The sequence below is a fragment of the Taurulus bubalis genome (assembly GCF_910589615.1).
Source record: "Taurulus bubalis genome assembly, chromosome: 2".
NCBI lineage: Eukaryota > Metazoa > Chordata > Actinopteri > Perciformes > Cottidae > Taurulus > Taurulus bubalis.
The window spans coordinates 14,323,450-14,349,163 of record NC_136590.1 but is presented as its reverse complement, the minus strand read 5'-3'; the positions used below and the strand labels follow the sequence as shown (position 1 = coordinate 14,349,163).

At 43.6% G+C, this 25,714-nt stretch overlaps 1 protein-coding gene across 1 annotated transcript; it reads left to right on the top strand.

Moving 5' to 3' along the window:
* Positions 1 to 242: 242 nt before the first annotated feature.
* LOC306753698 (SH3 and multiple ankyrin repeat domains protein 1-like) lies at positions 243 to 25,014 on the top strand (the record flags this gene model as incomplete). Its single annotated transcript, XM_079237608.1, is given in 27 exon segments — positions 243 to 269; positions 271 to 774; positions 4,159 to 4,362; positions 6,419 to 6,490; positions 6,567 to 6,675; positions 6,836 to 6,987; positions 7,539 to 7,706; positions 7,963 to 8,004; positions 8,699 to 8,815; positions 8,923 to 9,000; positions 9,191 to 9,257; positions 9,483 to 9,658; positions 9,816 to 9,946; positions 10,995 to 11,134; positions 11,593 to 11,706; positions 12,140 to 12,218; positions 17,099 to 17,181; positions 17,347 to 17,471; positions 18,395 to 18,530; positions 18,678 to 18,758; positions 19,334 to 19,360; positions 19,454 to 19,510; positions 19,678 to 19,799; positions 20,321 to 20,444; positions 20,528 to 23,705; positions 23,801 to 24,697; positions 24,963 to 25,014. Coding segments are annotated over 27 exon segments (7,062 nt in total).
* Between the last annotated feature and the right edge of the window lie 700 nt (positions 25,015 to 25,714).

Sequence of the window (25,714 nt, the reverse complement as noted above, 5' to 3'; positions counted from 1 at the left end):
GGAAAATGTGGACCAGCTGTGTGCTCATTCACACATGTGGACTTATTAGCATTGCCAGTGGCTAGTTTTTCTATTATTGCACGTGTCTTTTTGCATAATTTAAAATTTAGCTAAATTCACTGTTATCAATTATGTTCTAAGAGTTAAATGACCTTACTTCCTTCTCTGCCTGTTTTCCACAGCATGTTTCTAAGGATGAAGCCAGTCTCATGGGATAGCCATGTTTTGTCTCCATGACAGCTATGTCACTCACCCCTCTCTGCAGTGACACCTGCACAGCAAAGGATGCTGGGAAATAATGAACACTTTTATCCCGGCCAGGATGACAAAGATGGGGAGGATGAGGAGGAGGAGGAGGAGCAGGGAAGAGAAAACAGAGAAGGGGAAGATGGATCTGACACGGAGAATGGAGAGTTAGAAGATCTGGAGGAGAAGGACATGACGGGAGGACGACAATCCTGGGAAGGGAAAGGAGGCGAGGTGGTGAAACCAGCAGCCATTGTGGTCGGTAGACAGAGAGCAGACCGACCGCTGAGGCCGGGCAACCTGGGCAGCCGTGGCATCGCATACATGTCCAATCAAGCCCTGCCACATCATCAACCAGCCAATAAGCAACAGCATCATCACCCCATCGCACCTCATCATGCCGGCCTGAATGCGCTGCAGAAGAGACGAGCTCTGATGGAGCGCAGCATGACCACAATGGCTCCCACTGAGGACATGTTCCTGACCATGATGGTGTTCCGCATTGGAATTCCTGACATCAAACAAACAGTAGGTGCATGTTCTCACCCAAAACACTACGGTCAAGCACTATGCAAACGTTTCAAGAAACAAAGACCACAGGAAACAATTGGCCCCTATTCTCAGTCAACGCAGACACAATTTTTTACTACTGGTCAGTTCTTTACACCTGCAATGTGTGAGTAAAACAAGCAAAAACTTTAAGAATGAATCAAAATCAAACACAAAGTTTAGTTATCTATCGAAAGAAAAGTCTCCCTCACAAACAGAGCACTGACTGGAGGTCTTTCCAAATGAGGAAGTAGTTCAAGCCAATTCTCTCTGGTATTACTGCCTCAGAGAGGGAGATAGATAGATTTAATTTAACAAACAGAATATAAAAAAGGATGATAGCTCTAGCAACTTTACAATGTTAAGGTACTAATGCATTTGTCTTGTGTAACCATTACTGAGTCTGATCTACGTGTAAGCACTAAAGCAACTAAAAATTAAATACACATTTTTCTGTTTCAAATGTGTTGCTGGGAAGAACTTATGGGTAATTCTTTTCCAAATAGTGTGTACAAATGTACAAGCACATTTATTTCATTTATTACTTTTGTTTATTTGAAAGCGATTCATTCCAGCCATCGCACAAGGCCAGAGAGGAATCCCAAAAGGAAGTGTGTGTTGTGTTGACATATTCAGTCAACAACACCATGTAAGCGTCTTCCCTGGTTCAGGTAATAATTAGTTTCCAAAACGGAAGTTAGTATCATTTCACACTTACAGTAGCTCTTCGTACAGCGGCGGCAGGTGAGAATTGGCCAGCCCACACATGCCACATCCAGGTGAGGATGGATGCCCCACTGCAACCCCTCCCCCCAAATCTGCCTTTCTCCATTTCCAACTCCCTGAACATGACGACTGTTCTACATGTCAGCTAATCTGCCCTCAATATAACAGTAATTGCTAATTATCTTATAGGTTTTAATGAGTTTAGGGAGAGCTGGGGAAGAGAGTGACGCTGGAAAGGAAGGAAAATGTGTAGAAGGCATCTGTGTTGCTCTTCGTCGTCAGCCACAGGCATCATATCCAGCTCTGCACCCTCCGCACCCCAAATCTTGCAGCTGTAATAATATTAAGCTGAATTAGGAAGGATGATGAGAGGGAGGGGAGGAAATAAATGCCATGAAAAGAGATGTGGGGGAATGAATAAGCAAAGATATACACATTTGCAAAAAGCTTAGTACTGCACAGTAAATGTCCAAATAACTCTCCTGAGTGTGGACAAGTACTACCAGATAGATCTCAGAAAACCCTCGGTTGAATAAAAGTGAACAAAGGGGAAAGAAGTCCCGCTGTAATATACAGTGTACATTACATTAGACTTCTCTCCCAAGGATTAGCCACTCAACCTCTTTCTCACACACACACACACACACACACACACACACACACACACACACGCACACACACACACACACACACACACACACACACACCATTACACTCACGTAAGAACACACAGACACGTAGACTTCCTAACTCACTTATATGCATGCACGTACACACGCATATCCTCCTCACGTGGTTTACCTCCCAGGGACCACCAAGACATTGCTACGGCAACGGGTGCCTGCCTTCACTAATGAACTGGTTGCCATGCCAATAGAGTTGGCTACACCATCAAATAGTGCAACCTAGCAGGGGGAGCAGGAGAGGGGACATGAAAGTGTGCTGAGCTGTGCAGTTTTACTTACAGTTCTCTGAAATGGAACAATAGCATAGTAAACGCATACATATCATTCAGGCCTCTCAGTCCCTGCTGCTAAAGACTTGCTCCCGGTCAGCTCTGTCCTCCGGCTCCAGAGTTTAATAAGAGAAGGACAAAAAAAGATGGTCTTTCTGTGGAAATGCAAGGAAATGTAATAATATGAGGAAATGGGCGATGCACAAATCAGTTAGAATCTAGTTAGGAGTACTGCATACACATGATGCATCCAGTGTGATATAGTAAGAGGTGTAGGAGCTTTTCTCTTCAAGCTAGCTTGTCCTTTCTCCCCCTGGATTGTTTTACAAATATGACATTATGTATGCAGCGATCAAAGTGAAGAAATCACAAAGGGAAATATTTATGCCTGTTTGGAATCTTTACTTCTGCATCAGGTGTAAAGAGAAACAGTGCTGTGAAAATGAATTGACCTGAATATCTTGATAACACTGATCAGCATAAACAACGAATTTTCATGGCAAATGGTTAACTATTTAAAGTAATGCATTCATAGTCTGCACATACCACATTCTCATGCATCCATCATTCACCAACTGATGTTAAAACCATCATGCTACATTATTAATCCGTAATGATAAAAAGCCAGTGGCTAGCTGTTTGACCAAACTCACTAACTATCGCTGAAATTGTGTGTGTTAATATAATCGTGTGCATGCAAGTTTACACTCACACACAAACGTTACATTTATTAAATGATTCGCTGTTTTAATGTTATTGACTTTTCTGATGGAGCTGTTATGCCAAAAACACAGAGAATACCCAAAGCCAAAGAGTAAACAGAGTTCTGTGACTCCTGTGAGATGGTGTCACACAGAATATCTTCCCGCCTGATACACATGAACATTCCTGCCGGTCGTGGACAAAAGTAATTTATAGCGGCGAGCCTTACTGTTTTTCGGTGTTAGAGACAGAAATGATCTTATTTCTTGAGGGAAGGAAAAAATTATATACTAAAATCTGAGAAACAGGCATTAAAATACTGAAATACTGAAGAAAGGGCCTAGCTTGTTATGAAACAGCACTGAGAAGTATTCAGACAGTTAACTTATAAAAGTAGCAATACAACAAGATAACATTTTTCTGTAACAAGCAGCATAAGGCCGGGCTTTCAAGTAACTACATTGTAAACCCATCCGCATCTTTATTAGACTCTGAGAGAAAATTCTCCGGGAGTGAGATGACGTTGTATAGAGCCCGAAAAAGCCACACAGGGTTGGTGGGATGTTTGGTGAATGGATCAGACAGAACTTTCACCCGTTTGTGTCCTAAAGTTACAATAGTGATGTTTGTGACGTGTTTTTCGTATTCACGTTCTGCTGTTTTCTGTAATTATTTCAAGCGCAACCAAAACAAAGTGTCTTTGTTGCCTAAACCTAGGCAAGTATATTTTTTGTTTGAATTGACAACATTAATCATGCATTTCCTGCGGCCCCAGTACTGGCTCCCCTGTACGATAGGAAGTGAAGGGGTCTGACAAAGCGTCAGTGTGAATGTGACGAGTTGGATGGACACGTTTTGGACATTTAAGGGGCGTTATTATTTACAATTAACCATTGCTATTTCAGACATCAGAGCAGGTGTAGATGAGAGAAGCGTTAGCTGACCTCCCTGCTCCCCTGTGCTCTCTACGTGTCTGTCAGAGGTGTCTCCAGTTTGACCCGGACTGCACGGTGTGGAGCGCCAAGCAACAGATCATCTGCTCCCTCAGCGAGCCGTTGTGGGACACCTACAACTACGGCCTCTTCCAGCCAGCTGGAGATGGACGGGACGCCAAGTTCCTAGAGGAGGAGAGGGCCCTGCGAGACTATTCGCAGACCTTTGAGAAAGGGGTGCCCTACCTGGAGGTATGGAGGTGGGAATAGTGGGAAAGGGACTACGTGCCAGGACTTTACACTTACTGGGGTCATGATCTCAAGTATCCCATAAGCACCAACACCCCCTAATTAATTCTGACTCGATGCTAAAGATGAAAAGTTTTTAGTTTTACAGTTAACTGTTGTATGAATTGTATTTCCCTAAAAATATAAATGTTTTCAGAGACTTCATACTGCCAGGAATAACACGTTGGTGGGGAAATATTTGATGTATTTCTTTCATAGCCTATAAAAGTTGTTAAATTGAAATATACGTAAGTATTAAAAATGCAATGAAATCAGCTTAAAATATCCCAAAAGTGTTGCAACAACCGCTCACATTTCCATAAAAGATACATAGGATATAAAGTCACTTTCCTCAGTGGTAGCAACTGCCCTGCCTGAGTGCACTCTTTATTACTGAATATAAAATATAGCATTGTTGTCATCACCAAATACAGGAAACTAGTTAAACAACAGCATCTTTGTGTGCATCTTTAATCTTTTGAAGCTTCTGTTTTTTGATGACATTAACTTCTCCTACTTTGAAAATGTTATTGCACATAACTAAGTAAAAACCAGAAGGAATGTTCTTCAATTTCAGATAAATGACTCACAGCTTACTTTTTTATTAGAATCCCCATGTTCAACACAGTAAATGAATGAATCTCGACAAATATAATACCCACCTCATGGACTTAATTGGATTCTGTGTTTGACGTAACCTACAAATTATATTATATTTCTCCACTTTTTAGGAAGTGGGTTGTGAGATGACATCAATATGAGTTTGTCATGCTGTGATACAATTATCTCACAGTGCCCTCTGGTGGTCCAGCTGCTGTAAATATTGACGAGCTGGGTGGGGCTGTATCCCCAACTTAGGGTTTGGCTTCAAACCAGAGTGTTTACATTCTTGACAAATTTCCAGATGAGTACGGCTGCTCAACAGCCAAATGTATCTCACTGCTCCATGACCGTATGTATTTATAACACGAATAAGGACATTTTGAATGACTTCAGTGCTTGAATTGGACCAGTATTTGTTGGTATAGAGTAGTTTCTGTATAGGATTAGTTCTTACCGTGGGCCACTACTTTTCAGTTTAACCTAGTATCAGATTTTAGGCAGGTTGCTCCTTCATGCTGGCCAACCACACCTCTGATGGTTGAAATATGCAGCTGTTTTTTGGCTGTCTGAGGTGCAGCAAGTGTGCAGAGTAGAGAAGGATCTAACAGTTTGGCCCTTCTCTACTCTTGACCAGCACATAAAAACACTGCAAAATACTGCTGTCTAAATATAGCATTTACAGAGAATAAAACACAAATATTTAAGCAATACACAGTTTTTGGTTAGGTGTAAAAATAGCCTGCCAGGCTGATTATCAGTGAGTACATTATATTTCTATATACGTTATGAATATTAAGAGGCTTTATATGGACATGTAGTTTTTGCTGTGGTTACAAGAAAAGCCTTAGTTCCCATATCTGGTTGGTAAAATATATTTAATCACCATTAAAACATAATTGTCATTAACTTTCTTTTATTGTTCCTGCCATCTCTCCTCTATGTATACAGTTTATATTTTCATAATGACATTATAGAATTCATACTTTTACAATGCCGCCTTACTCTACATGGGATTAAGCTTTCCCCAAGAAACAGTCAACCAAAGCTGACTTCATATTTTGATGAATAATTCATTGATCTGCTACAACAACTCTGAGTGGGAGAGTGAATTTCTGGAAAGAGTTTAGCTTCAGTTAACAAGAGTAATTGTGCTTTTTGTGCTTTAAAGCTACAATGCTGAACTTAACTAGATTTCATTATTATTGCTTCATGATAGAAATAAAGAAAATCGACTTTAAAATCAATTTTCATTCTCATCTTGCTTCTTTCTTTCTACATTTTTTAAGTTCAGATTTTAAAACGTCATCTGAAGTACATAAATATGTGTGTTATTTTCTCCATTTCACCATCAAACTGAACTGTGTTGCAGCATGACGATGAATCACAGTTTTCACACATCTTTTTTTCTGGTTCTCAGTTTAGGTACAAAACCAGAGTGTATAAACAGACGAATCTGGATGAAAAGGCACTCTCCAAACTCAGCACAAAGGTATTTCTTGTGTCCATTGAATATTGTTGGTTCACTCATTTCCACTCATACATTATGTTCCTTCTACCATTCCCAGGCCAGTCTGAAGAAGTTCCTGGATTACATTCAGACTGGGGCAATAGAGAAAATGGCAAAAGTCCTCGATAAAGGTCTTGATTCAAATTTTCATGACCCTGACAGTGGAGGTAAGTTTGTTGTGTATGCTGACTCTCACTGTGGAAATAACAATGTTGACCATAGATTCAATCTTTGACTTCAAATATATTGGGTGGTGATATAAAAATGCTTTCACTTACACTTTTCTACTTGCCCTCCTTGCTGACCCTGTCCCCTTCTGTGGGTCAGAGACCCCGCTCTCTATAGCCATGCAGTCGGGCCTGCTGATGGAGGGCATCAAATTGCTGGTTCAGGGCGGCGCTCATTTGGATTTTCGGAGCAGAGATGGCTTCACACCGGTGCACAAAGCTGTTAGGGCTCACAATCACACTGGGCTGCTGGTAAGGACTTTGAATTAATGTCACATATAAATTGAATGATTATTATAAGAATGTATATGGTTCAGGCACAGTCACATACACGTCTTATATACAAATTTTTTAATGTAGAAATGATTAGATTGAAAGAGGATTAGAAACGTGACAGTTCTTAAATACTGTCGGCATAAAACTATTGGTGAGTTAATTTTCTTTAAACAGTATACTTGCAATTGGGAACAGAGGATTTTGCCTTTTGGGAGTACTGGTAGCTGCTTCATGTGATTTTCAAATACAACATGTCCTTTTCAATGTTTTTCAATGTTTCTGCCAGGAATTATATTATTTTGTCAATACCTACTTCAGCTTCAACATGCAATATAACACTGGTAGTATATATGAGATCAAATGTTAAATAAGCAAACTATGTATACATATAATAAATTAGCCATGAACATGTTTATCACAATGACTTAGTGTCATTCTTTGTATACCATGTGTTGTATTGATCAACAGTAGCATCACAAGTAAAATAAGGTCCAGCCTTATGCTTTTCTTTGGTCTCTCCTTAACAGGCTCTCTTGTCCCTTGGAGCATCTCCAAACTACAAAGACCGCTGTGGCCTGACCCCTCTGTACCACACTGTACTGACAGGGGGCGATACTTCCTGCTGTGAGACCTTGCTGTATTACAGGGCGAGGCTGGGGACAAGGGATGAGAATGGCTGGGACGAGTCCCATCAGGTACCAATGTACAGTTTAATATTATTAATACCCATCTCTACAGGGATTTTTGTTTCCTTTTTTTCCTTTCACATTGTCACACTAAGCATATTTGGTCTTTGTCTCTCCTCATTTAGCTTAAGCAACGCACCAACATGTCCCGGTCTGATCTCTGTGTTGGATGTCATGTACCATCACTCCGTCTCTCAGCCTTTTCTCACACTCCTCTTGTATCTCCATTCTCTTTCCTTCCTCCCCTCCTTGTCTCTTTCCATAGCACAGGGACGAAGAAGAGTTTGGAATGGAAGAAATACATAAGGTACCCTTCATCCTACCATCTCATCATCATCCTCTCCAACATTTCAGAGGCAAAGGCACTGAGAATTGTGATGTGAAAAAAAATGTAGATAAACTGAATGAAGTGACTGACTACATAGTTTCCTTCAACCTGTTCGAATCTGGGTCATCTCAAGCTGAGTCCAGTGCAGAAAGAGCATTGGATACTATCTCTTTCTTACTGTAGATGCGTGTGAATTGCCTTCATTACGTCTCTGTGACATTCCACATTTGTGTTTGTGCTGCAAGCTGGTTGTCATGGTATTTTATTTTGGTTTAGTCGTGCTCTTGGTTTTCTTTCTTTACTTTGTACATATCTTGTGATATTTATGTCTCTGCAGAAAAACATGAGGAAACCTCTCAGGCTGCTGAAGGCTCATTTCTGTTATGTTAATACTTTTTGTTTGCTTTCTTTTCCATCATGGCGCAATATAGTTGTCTCCGATCTGTTTTTCTGTAAGAGTAATTATGAATTTAAATGTGGATGCAAGACATGATCTTCCTTCAATTCTAATTGTTACTCTTTTGCAATATATCTCATCTCCCCTTTTCTGCCTAATTTTATCATTCTGAAACTGTCACATATAAATCACCTTCTTCACTTTAATATGTCTCTTTCTATACTTTTGAGTTCTGACAATGTGTGGATATTTCTATCATGCTATTGCCACTTAAAGGCTTGCCAGAATGGTTTTGCACAGCACTTGGAGCATCTGTTGTTTTATGGGGCAGACACCTCCTCTCAAAATGCCTCAGGGAACTCTGCACTTCACATTTCTGCCCTGTACAACAAGGCAAGTATGGAAACAGATTCCCTCATATGAAACTAGTATGACCATAATGACTACAGCTGTTCTTCCTAAAGGTCTTAACACATCACTTTCCCTCTCTGAATAATCAGGAAAGCTGTGTCCGCGTTCTTCTGTACAGGGGAGCAAATAAGGAGGCAAAGAACAAGCTTGGTCAAACCCCTTTTCAGGTTAATGGTTTACTTATCAATTATCATGTTTTCAAAGTGAAATTGCATTTTTTTTTTTAGCAGCACTGATAAACAGTTCTGTCACAAACTAAAAAAGAAAAAGCAGACACCACAATACAACAAAAAATAACATTAATTACAATGGCTTAACTAATTACATCTTATTTTGTTTTTTTTTGTGTATTTGCAGCTAGCTATAATGTCTGGTCACTTTGAACTTGGTGAAATCATCAAAAACCACAAAGATTCTGACGGAGGTAAGCTGTTGTACCAGACTGTGTCGTCTCAGGGGGCTATCGAGTGTTACAGTCCCACACCTGCTTTTCTTTGTATTTTCCTGTAAATATCATGGACTTTTTTCCCCCTAACAATCTACCTAATTCTTCCCTCCATCAAACCCCACTGCCCTTCCTCACTTCCTACTCCTTCTTCCTCACCACCTCTGATCCCTCACCCGTTAACCTCATACCTCCCATCTTCAGTGCCCTTTTTGGAATCGCCAAAGTATGTTCCCAAGCGAAAAGAGAGCGCCCACACTCTGCCTCTCCCCTCACTTCATTCCCACCCCCTGCTGCGCGCTAACAGCGATAACTCCATGACCCAGTCTGACCCCCTGGCCCTGCCCAACAAGGCTGCAACCAATCCCAACCCGGGACAGGTACTGAGGACCATTAGGTGGATGCTCATCTGCTGATCTTTGTGTGATAATAGATATACTTTGCTGGTGTTGCATTTCTTTTTCTGTCTTTGACGTGTAGTAAGTCACAGGATCAGCTTTGACGTTCTGTCCATGTGGGACTTGTATGTTTCAGCAGGGCCAACGCAGGGCCTCCATTGGCATGAGAAGCTCAAGCAGCCCCAGAACTCGTACTCGCTCTCCATCCCGGAGTAGAGGAGGCCAAAGTGACACAGAGGAGAGGCACCGGCAGCCAAGAGGCAGACAGGGGTAAGGAGGGAAGATATACAGCGTATATGAAGATAGGGAGAGTGGTGGATTCTTATTCTGAGCAGGTGCTTTAAGGCCATCTACTCACAGGGTTCACTAAATATCCAGTTACCATCTGCTGTATGCAGGAAAATTACTATTTGTGTCTCAGATGCATACTGTATACTATTTTTAGGCGCAAGAATGTCACATACTTTAAGTGTGATATAGATGGACATTGTGGTCCTGCAGGATAAAAGAAATAGGTTTTTTAAATGTCAGACAGTGATGCTATTGCTCAGCCAAGACCATGCTGGTGGCTCGCTGAGGCTGTACAGTTGTGTTTACTATGACAGATATTAACATGCTTATGTTTACCACGTTCATCATTTTAGTTTATCATGTTAGCATGCGAACATTGCTAATTAGGCCTAAACACAAAGTTGAGGCTGATGGGAAGGCTATTAGCTTTGCAGGTGTTTAATCATAAACAAAAGTATTGAACAAATTAAAATTCAAATGTTGACATAATCACAGCACGAGGTGCGCTAGATCAACAAAGCTATTCATCATCAAGGAACTGTGAATATCTGAACCAAATATTGTTGTATCCAGTTGTTGAGATACTTCAGTCTAGATTAAAGTTGTGGACTGACAGACAGACCGACATTTTCAACTATTCTATTTCTTCTAGATCTAGTGTGGTTAAAAATAAACCAAATAATCCCTCATTATGTGAAATGTATTGTACTTGCTCTTTGTGTTTTTTTCAATTTTTTAAACACTAATTCCTTGTATACTAAATTGCATTAATTTCAACCATACATTACTTTATTGTGTACTAACTGCCCTAATAGTGTGTAATAATGTGTACTTTATCTTAGAGCAATGATTTGAGTCACACTGTGTTGACATTGTTAGCACTTTCCATATACCTGACATACGCTTTGAATTGAATACTGGATATTTTTTAAATACAAGATTGCTGCACACACCTCACTTTGTCTCACTTGTTTTTCCACAGTGTGCAACCCAGTCTTATCTCTTGTCTCTTGTTTTACCTCCGTAGTGCAACCTCAGCGGGCAGTGGAGAAGGTCAGATGAAGCGTATGTACAGCGCAGTGCCAGGGCGGATGTACGCGGCCATTCGGGCCTACTCTGCTAGCGGAGATAAAGAGCTCTCACTTAAAAAAGGCGACAGAGTTAAAGGTGAGATAGAGCCAATTTACAAATAGTAAATTATGACATTATATGGAAAAACCTGCACAAGACATCGTTTTATTCATGTCGTTGTTTGAGGACAATTAGCTGAACGTTCTCAACTGAGTAACTGCACAGATCCTGTTCTTCCAGTGCAACTGCAATAGTTTAATGCCAGACTTTTTTTTTTAACTGTATCTAAAACATCAACAGCAAGAAGAGATGTTCATCAGGAAAGAGAGAATTGTAAACAAGAGAAATGAGAAGCAACAGTCATCACAAAGCAATACATGTTCCTCTCCATTTTTAGTGGAGTGTTCAATGTTATTACTAAAAAATGGCTTGGGGTAAACAAGGAAGGTTGAGGGAAAGACATATAAGAGTTTGTGACAAACAATGTATTAGCCAAATTAAATTATATCCATCTATCTATACTATTGATTTATCTGTATATCTATCTGTCTCAGTGTTAAGTGTAGGAGAAGGGGGATACTGGGAAGGAACAGCGAAAGGTCGCACAGGCTGGTTTCCTTCAGACTGTGTAGAAGAGATGGCGGCTCTCAGCAAAGACAGTCGACCAGGTAAGACAAAACCAGTTGGAGTCCTCTCTTTTTTTTCAATCATTCATGTATATTTTAAAATAATTTCGCTATTGATGTTTTTGAGTTAACTCTCATAAGACACATAACATAGTAAATAGCACATAGATTGGAGAGAAAATGGGTTACATACTCCCTCAGGCTGGAATTGTCTAAGTCACTGTAACACCCAGCACACACTCATATTTACCAGCTGCTCTTTTTGCAGGATGTACAGCACAGACATTAAATTGTCTCCTATTTTCACAGCTGCACAAACTATATGCCATGTAGACAACTGGGTGTAAATATAATTGATTAATCTGTGCGTTGCACTACTAAAGACACAATATGTCTACAAAATGGTGGAGAAGGTGTCATGTGGGAAGCTGAAGGTTTAAATCGAGCATATGTTTTGACTGCGTGTGCCTTGCAGAGACACGCAGTGAGAAAGCCAAAAGGAAGCTTTTCCGTAACGTCACTGTTGGAGCCTACGATGGCACTGATGGCCCCAGGTAAGAAAAGTTGCTATGGCCCTTACAACCTGTGATCGCTCGATAAGTTATTTGGGAAAGTCTAAACTGCTGAAAAAGCATAAATGTGTTTGTCTGCTGCCCTGTGACGTTTCAAATTTGTCCTTGACCTTTCTCCCAATGCATGCTGGGACAGGCCCTAGCACTTCCCTGAACAGGATACCAGTTTAGAAAATAGATGGACTCATAAAACAAGTATAAACGTGATTGGCTGCAGCCTCTAATATAGTTTAGCTGAGGATTGTCACATGAGCGTGGGCAGCCACTGAACTGTCTGCTCTCTGGGTTTATTACTGTAAGGAAAGACTGTGAGGCTATTTAAGGTGATTGAATAGTTGAAACACAGGAGGTTCACGTGCGTGTGCGTGCCTTCTCACTTGTTTCGCCTATTGTGCTTTCATGTCATTCTGTCTGCTGCATGTCTGTTTTCTCTATGTTGCTGTGTGAAGGCGTCAGCGTTGAAAGCACAAAGAGCAGCCATGTCATTTTCAGCTCTGCCCCTTTTGGCTCCACCAGACAAATGTACTTATCTCTTTGATTCATCCAGCCACATGCCTCTCTCTCTCGTCTGTTGTCGCTTGTTTACACTGAACACAATAATGCCATAATGAAAAGTAGAGGCATGGCATTTGTCTGAAGCTACAGCTCAGCCCTGGGCAGCTGCAGCGGCGTATTTTGAAGCTGTGCATGTTTGTTTGAGAGTTGGTGTGCATCCAAATATGCCTGTGTGTCTTTGCGTGTATGTACATCCTCCTGCTGATGAGTCATGAGAAGGCTGAGACACCAAGCAATGGTTAGGTCCCTAGGCTAGTGAGACTTACCAGTCGCTACCCCAGGGTTTTACAGCCTCTTACACATTGTAGCTGACGTTACCCTTGTGCTGAGCCACTGCCACTGTCATCACAAAAAGGCATTCACTTTAATGCAGCTGCGCATGTGTTCTAAATGGAAATAGCAGCCACTGGGGATATATTACCTGTGCTAAGCTGGTTAAGCATAATTGCAGCACTGTGGTGAAGTGGTGCTCAATTAAGAACAAGGTGATCCAGAGCATGTTCCCTCGCTGCAGCTAGGCATTTGGGAGAATGTCAAATACTATTTCAGCGAGCTATAGAGAGAGGAAGAGTGTTTGTCAGCCTGTTTGGTGATGACAGCTCTGCTTTAGAGGAGAGGAGGGAGTGACAGAAAAGTTAGCAAATGTGCGTGTGAGTAAATCCATGGTGAGAACGAGCTGTTAGTATATCTGTGATACACCAGTCAGTGGATGTGCAATTCAAGCACTGTCTCTCCCTGTGCCGCCTTATATTTGTACCCATCCCCCGCATCCCCACACCGCAAATTCAGCTCTCCATCTCCTTCTATTCTGCAGCCAAACCCTCTTTGTGTCATGAACCAGCACACACCATACACTCTCTTCCTGTTGGGATAATTGCTGGTATTCTCTCTCTCTTTTCATTCACATTGTCTTTCTCTTGTCACGCTGTCTCTCTCCTTCTCGTTCCCCACCTCTCTCGCTCTCTCCTCCACCCTCGCGGCGCTCTCCGGCTGAGCTCTCGCTGGAAGACCGGGAGCAGTAGGAGGGAGGAGGGAGGAGGAGGGAGGAGGGAGGAGGAGGTGGTTGAGAGTGTGCGCGAAAGAGGAGGGGGGGACATGGCAATGGGGGGTTGCGGAGAGAGAGATCTCTCTCTCTCCCTCTCTTCTTCGTGGCCATCACTGGGCCCCAGAAACAGGAGCGTGTGGTTCATTTACAGGTAGCGGCTGTTTCCTCATTCATTGGCTGGCTATGGATGTGAGGAGAGGACAATGGAGAGAGGGGAGAGGTAGATGATGCTATTGAGAGGCCGTGTCTTTTCAAAGACAGACTAATAAGCTATGTATTTTGTGCCTGTGTGTCTTTGAGTGTGCGTGTGGATATATGTCCGTGTGTCTAATATGTGTTTTTTTCCTATGCATGTGAATATCTGTGGTACGGAAGTGGCGATTGAATGGAGACTGCAGTCTGTTTATTTCTGTGTTTTCCTCCCGTGTGTCTCTGAACGCTGTGTGCGTGTGTGTTAGTGCATGAAAGGGAGCACATATTGATGCATTTCAGTCAGACAGTGTGGGTGTATTTCATTCTCTTTGAGTCATGATTTCTTTAAGCAGCTATTTTTCATTCACCAGGACTTCCCATTTATGTCGGTTCCTTTTAAGATTTGTGTTGTCACATCCGATATCTTTTAATGTATCCCAGTCTATCATTAAGAATGTGGGTTATTTTGTCTGTACAGAGGGGTGAAAGTGAATAAGTGAATGAAAGAGTGTGGTTTGTCGGTTCCTTTCAAGCTCAAATTTGAGATACCTTTTATTTCTGTGCATGTTTGTGTGCACGCATTTGTGTTTATGTGTGTGTGCATGTGACTATATACACTGAATTAAATATATGTGTTTTCACTTATAAGTGTATACGTCATAGTGCTTAATTGCTGTGGGAGGATCTCCCCTGTATATTTATGTATATGTACTGTTCATCTACGATGTCTCCATCCACAGTGTCGGTCACTAACACCTGTCATGTGCCTCACTTGTGTTGTGTGGGTATAGTCCCCACAAAGCCAGTCTATCTGCATGTACATTCAGCAGGTTAATGGTTAAAAAGCTGTCTTTTTTCTCAGTAATTGTGGCTAGAAGAGAGGATGACTCAGGAGGGTACATAATAACTCTGGTCTCTTGTAGGCTTACAGCTTCATTGCAGCCAGTTCAGACAGAATGTGTCCTACAACAGGGATTAACCAGGGACTTTGCCATTTGTATGGTCCTAATTGGCCAGGCAATAGTGGCCCATGAGGTGACGTACAAGTTGAATAGCTTTACATATGTAAAGGAAATCAGGTATGTTACTGCAAGCAAGCAACACAACTTAGACCACCTGGAGGACCAACGCAGGCCACATTTCCCCTTGTCGAAGTGGATGGATGAAGAGCCCAATGGATTTGTCCACCCACTCTTTGCTACTTTGATCCTCAGAGAGGGTAAGCATGGTGGAGGACAGGGTGAGAGAAAAAGGAATGAGGTGTGAGGAGCAGATGGCTGGAAGGCGGCTGTGCGTTGGCGAAACAGTAACATTGATGGAGAACACACAAGGGATGGACCTCAGTAGGGGAAACTAGCGATCGTCTGTTCAGTGCTAAAGTTACAACTTGGTGTCGAAGTCTGGATCTTCAGGACTGTCGGCTAATGCTCATGACTCTGCTGTACCTCTGTGATCTGTGATTCTACAGCCAAACTTTATTACATGCTCTTGAATACACAAAACCTTGCTGGGTCTGTACTGTAAGAGGTGGTGTGGAATATTCTATTACTGCTTTTGTTATTTTAGGACTTGTATACACATGGGTGTTTCACAAGTGGTGGAGGCAGAATGAAGTTGGTGAGTGATCGGATCCTCTGCCAGACACAGAGAATATTTAAATCTGCTGCCTAAAAATTAAAAATGAATCAAAATGCTGGCATTTTAAAATGTTGTATTGTGGGTTTTCTTTAGGGTTACATGGGCAAGTTACCCTGCAGACCTAATTGTCAGGAAATGGTTGTGTTTAGGTTACGGACAGTTAAGGTTAGATTTAGCCCCAAGGTGAGAATTTGTATTGAGCCTGAGAGGAGGCAATGCCTGACTTATTGGATTCATGGCTGCAAAATGAAGGTCCAGGTGTGAACGCACACACAATTCACCCCAAATTCTCATTTGAAAGGGGGAGGGTCATAAAGAAAAAAACATGTCATTTTAAAAAAACATGTGAATGATGTCCGGGGCTTTTCCCCTGCATTATTGGGGCTCAAACTATCACTTTAGATCAAGACAATTCTTCCACCAGACAACTCATCCTGTTCACTCAAAGTTCATCCCTTTTAGGAAATCAAATCCTTTGATTTGATTTCAGTTGGATTGTCAGTTTTGTTTAAGTTGAAGAGCACATACTAACACTGAAATGCGCTGCCTAGGAACGAAATATCTGGAATTCCTCTTAAATCATACAGCTCTGCTCAAGCCTCAGGCTCTCTAACATAACCAGGGTGAATTGACATTGTTAGAAAGTCAAGTCCAGAAATGAGTCATGAGATGTGGCTGTGGCTGTGTGTGGCAGTGTGGAGTCCATTTAAAACCAGTCCTACATTAGAGAAAGGGCTGTAAAGCAGCTTGGCCAAAAGCCCCAGACATGGTAATAGAATAATGAAGGAGCTTCCCGGGGCAAGCTGTTACACTACTCCAACAGTCTTATGTTAAGATTGCATCAAATCTATGATCATTTCTGCCTTCCGAGGCTGTGGTCTCTTAACAAGAGGAGCTGTTTGTGGAGGAAGATCAGAGGCCTGTCCAGTGTCTTCATGTCCATGATGTGAAGTGTCATGTATGACCGGCAGTGGTGCGCTGGACTTGGTAAAACAGTATCCTTGCAAAAGCTGGCAGAGGCAGTGAAAGCTAATGCAGCAATTTAGGTGCATTTGGAAGTTTCCATTATCAGTGAAATGTATGTGCACATTTTATGTGCCATTCCCCCCCAACCCAGTGCTTGTCAGCTCTAGCGGGATTAGTCCATAGTATGGAACGTCATCTCATATACACTTCCTCCCATTGTGACACTAACTGTATCCCTGACATCAACCCATTTGTGCACCAGTGCTTTTTTGTATGACATTCTCAAGCCAACCTCTTTTGCTGCATTGTGATATCATAATGTGATGCAGTATAGCTGTTTTACACACTCAGAAAATGCTTTATTTGCATGACAATAACACTTTTCTGTTGATCAAGTCATCTGTTCCTCCCCTGTTCTCTGTCATTTTCTCCCTCTCTCTCCCCATCCTATTTTCCCCTTCCTAAGTGACTACATCATTAAGGAGAAGACAGTGCTCCTACAGAAGAAAGACAATGAAGGCTTTGGCTTTGTGCTTAGGGGAGCCAAAGGTGAGCCTCTTCAGCCAAATTGACCTAATATTTTTTTGTCTATATTTTTCTGTCTCATATGCTCTTTTTCTCTCTTTATATCTCTCCCCCTCCCTCATTTTCAAATCCATGTTCTTGCTATCTGTGTCCACTCATGCTTATCTGTTGGTCTTCTGTCCTCTGCAGCTCAGACTCCCATAGAAGAGTTCACTCCAACGCCAGCGTTCCCCGCGCTGCAGTATCTGGAGTCTGTCGATGAGGGGGGCGTAGCCTGGAGGGCGGGCCTGAGGATGGGGGATTTCCTCATCGAAGTAAGTACAAGAGGCATTTTGGACTAACACACAAACTGAACCTGAGGCACTATATTACATATTGAGTGAGGGATTAAAAAAAATACTGTACTTAAAATTATAGTGCTTTTCCCACTAATGAATGCAACAAGTGCAGGCATTTACCTCCGAGAGTCTCACAATCTATTCGGGGAAATGTAGCACATGAAAAAGACATAGACCAAGCAACCTGAAGATAAGTGGGTACACCAAAAAACTAGACTTCATTACAAAGTAACTTCTAGGATGCATCACACTGATCACTGGTTACTATTCCTCAAAATGTTACCCACACATGTTGCCACCTCACAATCAAGAAGAGTCAGTGTTCAATTCCCTGGGCATTTCTGTGTGAAGTGTGCATGTTCTTTGTGTTTGCGATTGTGCTCTGTTTCCTTCCACGACCAAAACATGTATCCTCGCTGGGCTGTAAATCCAGCGTAAAACCTATGCCCTTTCATATCCGTTTAGGCAGCAACTTTTCTGGTCATTTTGTACTTCCTGTTAGTTGCCTAAAAAAAACTCAGTTTTAAAACTGTGAATGTCAAACCTCTGTTAAAGCAGGCAGATCTGCTGATTAGTATTCAACATAATATGAGTCACTTATGTAGCTGCCCAAGCCTTTGTAATTGTGATTTACTGTAGTCGCTGCCTGAATTTCTGGTGCACTCGTCCAAAACAGTGGAAGATTATGTATGTTGAAGAAAAGTCTTTGAAAACTGCAACAACATATGCCAAACATGGGAAAGCTGCATTACGAAAGTGAACCAGTGGTCACAAAAAGACCCAAACAAATTATTTAAAGTGTGTTTCAGTGTTTCTGTCCAATCTCTTTTACCAACCTTTGTTTTTCAGCTCATCAGCTCATTCTTCATTCAATTCTTCCGTGTCTTTGTGTCTGTAAGGTGAACGGCCATGACGTAGTGAAGGTTGGCCACCGGCAGGTGGTCAACATGATCCGACAGGGCGGCAATAGCCTTATGGTGAAAGTTGTGATGGTTGCTCGAAACCCGGAACTGGAGGACACTGCTCGGAAGAGAGGTACGAGTCAAACTTTCCCCGTGTGTCATTTCCATCCTATGTTTATGATGTGAAGATATCTGTTACAATGTGGTTGTCAATGGTGACTGCATGTTTATACGAAAAGACTAAACATTACATTTGCATTTGGCTGGTTTCCCTTGGCAGCCCCGCAGCAGACTAAAAGACTGACTCCTCCTGCCATTGCCCTGCGCTCCAAGTCAATGACATCAGAGCTGGAAGACATGGGTAAGGTGATAGGGGGGTCTGGAAAGAACTTGTAAAAAGAAAAAAAAGATGATAGTCCCCACTAGCCTTTTTTTCAGGGGGACCACGTTTGAATATCAGCTTCTCTGCAGGATGATGGTCTATGGCACTATTAGATAAAACACATCATTAAATATGGAAGGTGATGCAGAGAGCCAAGAGAATAATCCAGTACTTGCGCAAAATAATTTTTTTCTTTAGCAATACTTTATTGTGAAATAAGCTTTTTGGTTAATTTGCACGTTTGTTATTACATATAAAGAAGAAAGGTTATATTTAAACAGATTGTGAAATAATAGTGTTCTGGGTTTTCTTCTTTTTCTTTTCAACCAAATGTGCTTCTGCATACAGTGGACAAAGGTGGGAGAATCACAGATTTGTGTGCTCTCATTGTTATTTCCGTCCCCATCACCATTCCTCTCATCACATCAGTATTCACACCATCACATGTGTCTGAGTATGTATTACATCCAGCTATGTCATCTGTCTAATACACATGACTACACAGCAGTTCTAGTCACACCTAATTTCTGTTTCCCGAATTATGTATGCTACAGCTGCGTCTCCATGGAAAAAGAAAGCAGGTGAATATCAGCCTTAATCATTACCCCTATCAGCCCCTGAGCTTTAATTAAAAGTTAGCCTGTTTGATGCTCCTTTCCCCCCTCCTTTTTTAGAATATGAGTCTTCTCTTGGTCCTGATAAGAAGAGGACCGTCTATCAAATGGCACTAAGTACAAAATCCCTCTCATCACTCTTGTCATACTGTAAAAGGGTGTTTTAAACATTGAGGAGATGGGAGGGGATCCTTCTTTTCATGTTTCTGCCTTTATTTTATGCCCCCTCTCAATTTCTCTCTACATTTCTTTCCTGCCCTGCCCCTGCTTGATCTTTGTTTTAGATAAACTGGATGAAATCTTGGCTGCTGCCCAACACACTATTACACCAGACAACCAGTGCCAGAGGGGTCATGGAGGCAAGAGAGATCGGAGCAAGAGTATTGTTCCCAACGTCTCCAATGAGGTACTGTTGATAATTTAATGGAAATTGTCCTAGTTTTGGTCGTTACCATAATTTGTGGTCCTGCTGTTTTTTTTCAAAACTTAATTTCCATATCTTCAAAATATTAACAAATCCTGTACAGTTATGAATCTCTCTCCGATTCTCTTCTTTACCGCGTTCACATACAACCAAGCTTCTTCACTGATTTAGGATAAAGCAGACATTTAGTCATGGAACTAAAAGCTCTCTATTATAGCTGTGTATGTTCTCCTGCTCTCACTGCACTTTACAGAAAATGATTGACAATGGACCAACCACACCAAAACATTTATTTAAGTGTGAGTCAGTTTGTGTCTTTGCATTCCAATACTCAGACTGACCGGTCCTTCTGTATTATATCTTCTATATTGCATTATACTGTATATCAATATCAGCTTAACAGCCGATATCAGTTTGATTTGATTATGTGTTATTCATGTTTCCTCTTCTTCTTTTCAAATTCTCTGTTGCTCCCTTTTCAAAATGTGTTTCGACAATTGAAGCAACCCTATGAGCATCAGTCATCAGGGAGTATGGTGCAGCCTGGACCAGGTTTTGGCTACAACCAAGCTCATTTTCAACCCGGCCACACTCAGCATGCAGTCATGATACGTCAAAAATCTATTGGTAATGGCAATCATCATGGAAAGATTTCTGCCTGCTCAATAGTTTCATTTTAATTTTATAAACACCTGTTTTCTTGTTCTCAGGTGTAACAGAGGAGGAAAGACAGTATCTACACCCACCCGCTATGAAACTGGCTCGCAGCCTGTCAGTGCCAGGACCGGAAGAAATACCCCCACCCCCTAACACATCTGCCCCAGAGCCACCTTTGTCAGCAGGCCCTCATCCTGTGAGAGGGCCTGCTATGGCCATACCCCCTGGATCTCAAGCCCACTACCAGCTCCAATCCCAGCCAGGGCATGCTACACAAGCAGGCTGGGAGAGGGGAGGTCCTGGTGGGATGAACCAGCAGGTCATGGCCCCCACCCTCCGCAGACAATCTGAAGGACTGTGTGCCAAAGAGCCGGAGGCTCCCAAGAGAGGTGGTGGAAAAATGGGAGGGTTAAGGAGAGGCTACAGTAGTGCTACACCACCGACAAGTGCTAAGCCAAAAGCCCCACAAGCACCGCAACATCACCCGCATATGGCCAACCGAGATCAGGTTGGAGGCGTTACTAGGGGGACAACCAGGAGGGGTGGTCGAGGAGCTCTGATGAAACAGTCGAAAGTGGAGGATGGACTGAGACAGCACCGAGGAAAAGGGGTTGCAGCCAAAGAGAAGAGCTCCATCCCCATCCCCACCATCATTGTCAAGGCACCCTCCACCAGCAGCAGCGGGCGAAGCAGCCAGGGTAGCAGTATGGAAGCTGAGCCCGCGCAGGATGTTGAAGACCACACCTCAGCAGATACAACCTCAGACAGCCCCAACACCAGTCTACCCTCACCACTCACCACTTTGCCACCTCAGCCCACTACGCCCACTTCCTTGCCTTCATCAACTGTTGCCCCATCTGTTTCCTCGCAGCAAAACTTGGAAAACTTGGACTACACGTCAACATACGGTACGGCCTTCAGAGGAGGAGGGGCACGCAGGGAAAGAGAACGTTTCCGAGATATGAGAAGAAAGAGTGCTTCTTTCTTCCTATCATCTGAGGAGGATATTCACGGGGAGGCAGGGGCAGGAGCAGGGGAGATAGGAGCAGTACTAGGGGCAAGAATTCAGCCTTTACAGGGCATACAAATGGAAGTGCCCACCCCTCGTCTACGGCCATCCAAGTCTATAGATGAGGGCATGTTTTCAGGAGACAGTTATGTCCACTATTCCAGCAGCATGCCCCCAGCCTTTGGCCTACCTGAGTATTCTTCACCTGTCCTTGGTCAGGATGGCCAGCCCAAGTCAGCTCCCTCAATGTATGGCACACAGGCCACTACTACTTTCATCCACCCGCTCACAGGGAAAGTTCTGGACCCGTCATCCCCACTTGGCCTGGCCCTAGCTGCAAGAGAGAGGGCCCTTAAAGATGACCGCAGGACACGCAGAGAGGAGAGGCACTTTGGTCGGCAGCTGTCCACAGTAGGAGCGTTCCCTACCCCTGTTCAGACCCCAACTACTTCCCTTTTTGCAACCCCTACACAATCGGCCTACACTTCCCCTGTATCTGTCCACCTAAACTCCCCCACCGCCACCGCCACCACCTCGCCTGCATCTATGAGCCGGCCACAGTCCCCAAGGATATTACGTTTGGGAGGAGGAGGTGGGGAGAGGATGGAGAGAGAAAAGGAGGGAGCACCAAGGGAGGGTCTCAGAGTTCGCTTCTCAGAGGACAGAACCAGTCAGTGTTCAACCCAGTATTACCCACAGAGCCCCAGGGAAAGAGAAAGAGAAAAGGAGGTGTATGACAGCAGACCTGCTCCACCCATTCAGCCTCCTTCGCCGCCAGTTCAACCTGCACCCCGAAGACCTTCCTTTCTGCAGATGGATAGCGCTCCCAACTCCAGCTACATCCCTCAGTATACTGTTCCCACAGCCCCAGCACAAACACACGAAACTTTGGGAGGAGCAAGATCAGGAGTAGGTGGAAGTCTCGGACTGATGGTTCTCCCTCCACCAGCTCCTTCTATAGATGCAGATGATGAGTTTGTCTTTGCAGATCCCTTGCCCCCTCCTATAGAGTTTGCTAATGGTAAAAGGGAGAGAGTCCAGGAGTATCCTCAGCAGCATCAACACCGGAGTCAACACTCTGCTGCTGTTGCACCACCCCTCCCACCCCCTCTTCCATCTAGCAAGTCCTCAAATGCTCCCCAACCCTCCTCACAGTGTGGGGACTCAGCTGCCTCCAGCCTTACATCCTACGACAGTGAGGTGGCCAACCTTACACAGTCAGCTCTCTCTCCATCTTATCCGTCCCCACAGATATTTCCCCCTCCGCCTGCCACTACAACCATCGCTGCGCCTTTGCCAGCCACTTCACTACACAGACCCCAGCCCATGTCTCACTCTCACGCCTATTACAGCAGCTCTGACGACCCCTCGGTAGGTGGTCACATCCTGGCCCAGGATAGAGGCACAGCCGCCCTTACAGCCACCATGACCTATGCTACCACTACCATGACAGCCACTGCAGCCGCTACCACTACAACCTCACTGGGGGGAAAAGCCGCTGACCATACACATCACCCTACTGTTATACCGAAGAGCGGAGACTGGCAAGATTCCGTGATCGATTCCGGGATTGAGGAGCTGGACAGTCACAGCAGTAGTGACCACCATTTAGAAATGCTGGGATTGAGTGGGCTAAGAGGAGAGAGGGGAGGGATTGGAGGAGATGGGCGAGGAGGAGAGGGAGAAAGAGGAGGTGAGCATCAGGATGCCTGCACAACCTACTCAGGTGGGCAAACATTTGAGTTGCACAGCGCCAAACTGGCAAACCCTGTGTTTCCAAGGATGACTCATTACAAGGATGGAGGAGGGAGGTGCCCGCCTGTTGCACTACGTAGGCAGAACAGCACCAACCCTGCTCCTTTGCAGTTGCACAGGCAAAGCAACCCAGACAATGTCAGGTTAGATGAAGCGTTCGAAGATGAAAGGAAGCGCAAGCTGAGTCGATCAAAAATGGAGGATGGCTTCAACACCACTCTGGCCGCCTGCTTGGAGAGGCAGATAGACCCTCGGTCAGTGAACTGGGTTGAGGTTGGGGGGCATGAGCAAGGTGGAGACGGTGTACAGAGAGGTGGTATCATTTTGGAGGGGCGCAGACTTCACTCTCCTCTTTCTGGTGTGAAGGCGAGCATCATCAATGAGCTAAGTTCCAAGCTACAAAATATGAGTAGCATGAAGAGCATGGATGACTGGAGCCACAGTCCAAAGTCACCCGTCATGCATAGGTTTGTTTGTTTTCCTCAACCAACTTTTGATATTAAAATGAAAGTTTTCATATTTGCTTATTTTAACTGAAGTTTGTTGTTTGTCTGTCTCTCAGGTATTCAGCGGATTTCCCTGATGCTTTTCATAGTCCCCCTTCTGGCCATTCCACCTCGCCATTACCTACCTCCTCTCCACAGCATTGTCAGATCCTGACACCAAATCTGTCGGCCACTCCTTCTGTTTCCCCATCCGCTCAAGTCCCAATTCAGCGCAACTGGACCCGCTCCCCGTCTCCACAGATGCCTACTTCCCCAGTTCATGCACACCCTCCCCATTCTCCGACCTACTGCCCATACCCAACGTCGCCGAAGCATCGGTCCAAGTCGCGCAGACAGACTTTTGATTTTCAGTGCAGTCCCACTAAGGAAATGCGGTCTTCAGTCTCACGACGGCGAGCTCCCAGTCCTCTTATCTATAGCACTGAACAGCCAAACCCCACTCCTCCCAGGCCTTCCTCTCTCCCCATACTTCCCATTACACCTGTCTACAACAACCCCTTTGACTTCCCCGGGCCCCTCACTCCTCCTTCGCCTGGAATGCCTCTAGGAGATACCTATATGACTTCAACTCCTGCACTGTTCTCCCCATCTGGTGTGCCAAGTGCGAACCCTCTACTTGTCTCCCGCTCTCTCTCCCCCACCCATTTTCTCTCTGGAGCCTCGTCCCCCATACATTTGCCATCCAGCCCATCCTGCCTCAACTATCCCCATCTCACCCCTCCTCCGCCATCCAAACCCTTTGCCGTCAAGCCCCTACCCTACTGGACCAAGTACGATGTGGCCGACTGGCTGGCTTACCTAAACCTGGGGGAACACAGAGAGCGTTTTATAGACAATGAGATAGATGGATCGCATCTGCCTTCGCTCACCAAGGATGATTTCCTGGACCTGGGAGTGACACGTGTAGGACACCGAATGAACATCGAGAGGGCGCTGAAGAAACTCACTGACAGGTGAGGGAGGACTAATAGACTCTGGAGCACGTAGAGGCAATGGGGTCAAAGGTCAAAAAAGGAAGCACTGGATGTGAAGGACTGAAGTTAGCTTGGCCATCCCCTTTCTTCATTAGATGCATATCATTTGATAAGTTATCTCATCTTCCCTCCGACCCTTTTTGTCTTTATATACAAATGTTATCAACCCGATTTAGTTTGCTCCGCCTTTATTTCATTTCCACTCATTTTTATTCTTATTGATTTGCCCTCCTTCTCTCCCCAGGCGGCTCTCCTCTTCCTTGCATGACACTACTTCTCTCCGAGACACAGACTGAGAGAGTGATTGAGTGATTCAAAGATGAAAGAAAGGGAGAGAAACTAATTGACAAAGATGGACAATAACAGAAGATGTGCAAGAGAACAACAGTGGACATCAACAGGTTGTGTTGAACTCAGACTAAGAAGGGCTGGATGTGTCGGGGGAAAACAAGTTTTCTTTCAGATTTGCTCCACATTTAGAGAATACTATTAACATTTCTGGAATGACTTTTGGTCAAGAAAGGGTATGAGAAAGTTAAGAATTTCATATAAAAATGACACTCTTCATCTGAAAATATACTTTAAAACTTTTGATTGACAAGCATTTAATTAGCGCACAGTTTTGTGCTGTAAAAGACAAACACATATTCACACACACACACACACACACACACACACACACACACACACACACACACACACACACACACACACATTGACAGATGAATTCTCACACCATCTGCTGTTTAGCAGCATTTAGAAAACTTCAGTCTGAGTTGAAAGAAAAATGTAAAAGTTGCTGGTTAAAGGGTAAATCCCAATAAAATGTTACTGACTGTGGCTGAGCCAGAAACTCTGGGTAAAACAGGGATATCCTAACATCTGTACTGAAGCTCGAAGCAGATCAGAGTATCAATTGGCTGTGAGTACAGGAGCCAACGTTAGAACATGAGAGATTTGTTTGTAAATGATGATAGATAAAATGGTAGACAATAA